Source organism: Vigna unguiculata, chromosome 8 (genome assembly GCF_004118075.2).
Source record: "Vigna unguiculata cultivar IT97K-499-35 chromosome 8, ASM411807v1, whole genome shotgun sequence".
NCBI lineage: Eukaryota > Viridiplantae > Streptophyta > Magnoliopsida > Fabales > Fabaceae > Vigna > Vigna unguiculata.
This window is the reverse complement of record NC_040286.1, coordinates 38,122,946-38,127,838: the sequence shown is the minus strand read 5'-3', so window position 1 is coordinate 38,127,838 and position 4,893 is coordinate 38,122,946. Positions and strand designations below refer to the sequence as shown.

The following is a 4,893-nucleotide window of genomic DNA, read 5'->3' as shown; positions in this document are numbered from 1 at the left end:
AAGCAACAAGAGAAGCAACATGCTGCACTTGTTGAGGAGAATAAAGGTAAGTGTTGAACATGGTATACATGTACATATATGTGTGTGTGCATTTCCATCATTGAGCCTGTTTTGAATTTTGTATCTCCTAAATTGTTGTATTTCCTGATGGATTTACAGACATGCCCTGTGAAATATATATATATATATATATATATATATATATATATATATATATATATGAAGTCTCTAATGCCTTTTTCTTTTTCGGATGAGTTATTGTTGGATTGGTAGACCAAGTTTGATGAAAGGATTGCAATTTTAGAAGCAAAGATAAGAAAGTTGAAAAGAGAATCGGATGATGCTACCGAGAAAGGTATTGCCCTCACGAATAACATTGGTCATACCATCAAAGAGATTGCCAAACTACTAGCTGAAGCAGAAGTAAATGAATTGATACACAAGCTGCCTATACTGACATCTTGATGACAACTTAAATTTTAGGAAAACTAAGGCTGAAGTGGATGAGCTAGCACATGAAATTAAAACACTAGAAGAAAATATATTAAAGGCTGGTGGGATCTCTACCATTGAAACTGAACGCCAGAAACTATCACAGGAGAGGGAGAGACTTCTTTCAGAGGTATTTCAAATCCCTGAATCACACGTCTATGGTTGCAACCGATCGCAAGTAGCCAATTACCATTTCTATGATCACATCTTTGATATTCCTTCTAGTGTCGAAATGACGCATTTCTCTCTTTGGTTATATATCTGTACCTTGATGACAGGTAAACCGGTGCCGTGGAACAATGTCTGTTTACCAAAGCAATATTTCCAAAAATAAGGTTGATCTTAAGCAGGCTCAATATAAGGACATAGATAAGCGATACTTCGACCAGCTTATCCAGCTTAAGGTGTAATCACATGTGATTTCATATTCTTATTCTTTCTTTAATTCTCTCTTTTATATTGTTGACACAACAATTCATCGTTCTTTGCAGACAACTGAAATGGCCAACAAGGATCTGGACAGATACTACAATGCACTTGATAAGTGAGTTGCTTAAAATTCATTAATGTTCAACATTACATCAAGTTTGTATTCTTTGTTGTGTGATAGGCATGGTTTTGCAATGCATAACTAAGATCATTCCTTTTGTCCTCACAAGGCCATTTCTCTCTTGTTCTTCAAAAGCTGATACATGTAACCATCGCACTTTGCATTGTGAGGTGCTGAGGTCACTCAGCACCTTTGGTATAAGCTGTTGGGGTAAAATACTGGATCTCTTTGTTCGGTATAATTCTATTATGTATCGCTATTGTATTTACCTTCCAAAGGGTGTGTTGTATGTGTTGGGAATGCAAAGTGCACATTAATTATTCTTCCACCCCACTAGAAAAAATAAAGATTGAGTTAGTGGTTCCTTAAGTATCAATATATGAGATTTAATCCCATTATAAACCCTGTAGTTTTTTAATTTTATGCAACCAAGCTCCCTTCCCTTATTGGAATTGAGTGCCCTTTGCTTATGTGGTGGCGTTAAAACACATCATTTGGCATGTGTAAACTGGTTGATTGGGGGCTTAACTGTGGAAACTGGTTTGGCATGTGTAAACTGGTTGATTGGGGGCTTAACTGTGGAAACTGGTTAACTATCAGTTGAACAAGGGGCATCCAAAAGCACCGAAGTGTATTAAACCAAAGACAATGAAAAATATAACTAAAAGGGAGAAAGAAAGACACATTTTTGAAGAAGTTCATAAAGTTGGTTTGCAGGGTAATATTTATCGTGTCTGAAATACAATTACAAATTACAATATGAAAGCATATTAAACCGTCTATTTCAAGCATTAATCAATAAGGATACATTAATAACAAAATTAGATACTTCTGTGTTAAATTACTGATGTATTCTGCATTCATTTTGTTCCTTGGTGGCTCTTAATGATTCATAAGGGCACTGATGCGCTTCCACACAATGAAAATGGAAGAGATCAACAAAATTATTAGGGAGTTGTGGCAGCAAACCTATAGAGGGCAAGACATAGACTACATCAGTATTCATTCAGACTCCGAAGGTGCAGGGACCCGTTCCTACAGTTACAAGGTTTGACATGTCATATTGAAAACCAATTCCTTCATAAACTGTCTAATTTCCTTCCCAGTAAATATTGTTCCTTTGCATTCCGTACAGGTTCTTATGCAGACCGGTGATGCAGAGTTGGAGATGAGAGGAAGATGTAGTGCTGGTCAGAAGGTATGTTATCACCCTTTTCTTAATTAATTAAAAATAATAAACAATAAATTTTACTTAACTGGGGTTCCAGGTTCTGGCATCTCTTATCATACGTTTGGCACTGGCTGAAACGTTTTGTCTCAATTGTGGAATACTTGCGTTGGATGAACCTACCACAAATTTGGATGGACCAAATGCTGAAAGTCTGGCTGCAGCTCTTGTAAGGTATAAGATGGATTGCTTAGTTCTGATTAAACTACTATTAATGAATTTATTAAAATTTAATGTGGTGGTGTCTTCATTAAAAATGAAGGATCATGGAGGACAGGAAAGGGCAGGAAAATTTTCAGCTAATTGTAATCACTCATGATGAGCGTTTTGCTCAACTGATTGGTCAGCGCCAGCATGCAGAGAGATATTATCGTGTTGCCAAAGATGATCTGTAAGAACAACAATATTACTGTTTCATCACTATCGCTTGATAAATTCTGTTTACAGAACTTCACTAACTTTTCTCTCACATTTTCAGTCAGCACAGTATAATCGAAAGTCAAGAGATATTTGACTGAAGGTCGTATTGTTTATACGAAATTGTAAAGCCCGACATCCCTCAACTTACTCATTCGCGTTTTACAATACTTCTTTTAACATTTTACTTATTTTGATATGCTTCCATTTTTGTAAGGGCCTGCTGAAATGACACTGTAAAATGTGGACGTAGAAAAAACAGTTTTCTGTTTACTCCCTTTTGATTGATTTATTATCACGCGGATGACACGACCATTTGTAATGTATAACTTTTACTTTCTTTCTCGGGGGATTAAAAAAATTATTGGAAGTTGAAGTTCGATGAAGATGTCATAAGAAATTATCATAAATTACTAACATATGTTCCCACGGAAGTTGTTTGTCATAGATATTGTGTTTCTTTTAGTCTTATGTTTACCCGAGTTTAACTAGTACGTAATATTATTATTTTAATGACAAATAATATCTTTTTAAAGTTTGTAAATTAATTTTGTTTTTGAAATAAATACAAATTACAGTAATATAATGCTTGTATAAAATGTGAATTTGTTATTGAGAGCTTGTTTCCTATGAAGTTTATTTTCTCTATGACAAAACTAAAAAGAGAATCATAGTATGACTTCTATTTTTTATTCTCATTCTTCACTTTCTATGGATTGTTGATTAATTTATTATTATCTTTTTTTAATAATCAATTTTATACTAAGTTATGTCAGGAAAAAAAGTAAATGATGAATTTTTCAAACTAAAATGTGGAATTTGAGGATGGTTTAATTAATATATTTTGGATTTATTAAAATATTTTGGTTAAGTAATTTGTAATTGTAATAGAGGGCAAGGGGTTTGGTTGGTATATATGCTTAGAAAAGTGCTCTACTTTGATTTATGCTGTGTGGTGATCTAGTTTTCTGTCGTAATGTAACTTTTAGATTCAGTTAAATCCCCTTTTTTAGGTTAATCTTATACCGTGTTTATGCCAAAAATAGTGGAAACTTTAATTACAAAAGTTTATCATTTACATCAATTAGGAATAGATGCGCCAGTTAGGGTATTTCTTCTATCGAATATAATTTTTCCAGTAACTAATGTTTTCTTTAAAATTAAAATTGAGATATTATTGTATGACTTTACTGTTTTAATTAGTGCAGTAAGAAGTAGAGGGTAAAACATAATTTCTTTTTCGGAAATGATATTTAGACATATATTTTGAACTTATTTTTGGCATAGTGACGTGTCAATCAATTTTCTTATTTAAAAATTTGTTTTATTTTATTTTTTTTAAAATTGAAACACGTGTGGGAGAAAATGGGGAAGAGGTTTAGCAAAAAGAACCCATGATTTTCTCATTTGGAAGAGAGCACTGCAACTTGAGAGAAGAGAGAAGCAATGCCTCGCGACGTCATCGAACAGAGAAGTAGGGTCTGAGGTTTGGGTTCTCAACGGCGATGGGTTGTGGTTTGTTTTGAATTTGTTCTTTGTTTCACTCTCACAATCGCCAATGATTCATTTTCGTTCAAATACCATACGTGATTGAAATGTTTGTGGTTAGTTGTTTTGTGGGTGAGTTGTAGGGCTTCTCCATTCTATCGTTGCTGTTGGTGTAGATATCATTTAGGATTTAGGTTTTTTCTGAGTTGAAAATGACGACACTAGAACCACTCTTAACGAAAAAAAATATGACAGTAGGAGTCACACAATGTGGGGATTTATGTGCAAATAGGTGGGGAGTTGTGTTGGAGTTTTTGTACAAATACTGGACAGTTCTGCAAGTATGAGACATCATGTTCAATGTACCTAATATGAATCATACAATGACATTGAAGTCCTCATGAAGAACTAAAAAGTCTATTAGACCCAATCTTAATGAAAAAATATGACAGCGGGAGTCACTAACATGTGGGGAGCCATGTTCAAATAAGTAGGGAGGTGCATTGAGGTTTTTGTACAAATACTAGACAATCATGTAAATATGAGACAACAACTTTAATATACCTAATGTCAACCACAAAAATCATATTGCAATCCTCATGAAGAACAGAACGCTTCATTGGACCCAATCTTAACGAACAAAAATATAACAACAGAAGTCACACAAATGTGGAAAACTATGTGCAAATAAGTGGGGAGTTAGGTTGAGTTTTTTGTA

The 4,893-nt window shown here is 34.0% G+C and overlaps 1 protein-coding gene across 1 annotated transcript; it reads left to right on the top strand.

The window, feature by feature from the left end:
• Nucleotides 1-466: 466 nt before the first annotated feature.
• LOC114195361 (DNA repair protein RAD50-like) lies at nucleotides 467-2,871 on the top strand. The gene is made up of 8 exons (XM_028085795.1): nucleotides 467-622; nucleotides 771-896; nucleotides 984-1,036; nucleotides 1,940-2,090; nucleotides 2,178-2,240; nucleotides 2,311-2,444; nucleotides 2,533-2,661; nucleotides 2,749-2,871. The coding sequence occupies exons 2-8, from the start codon at nucleotides 792-794 to the stop codon at nucleotides 2,786-2,788; spliced, it is 675 nt and encodes a 224-aa protein (XP_027941596.1). The 5' UTR covers nucleotides 467-622; nucleotides 771-791; the 3' UTR covers nucleotides 2,789-2,871.
• The last annotated feature ends 2,022 nt before the right edge of the window (nucleotides 2,872-4,893 follow it).

Coding starts and splice junctions, on each gene's coding strand:
- LOC114195361 (XM_028085795.1), top strand. CDS start 792: ATGTCTGTTTACCAAAGCAATATTTCCAAAAATAAGGTTGATCTTAAG. Junction 2,091..2,177: donor CCCGTTCCTACAGTTACAAG/GTTTGACATGTC, acceptor CATTCCGTACAG/GTTCTTATGCAGACCGGTGA. Junction 2,241..2,310: donor GATGTAGTGCTGGTCAGAAG/GTATGTTATCAC, acceptor CTGGGGTTCCAG/GTTCTGGCATCTCTTATCAT.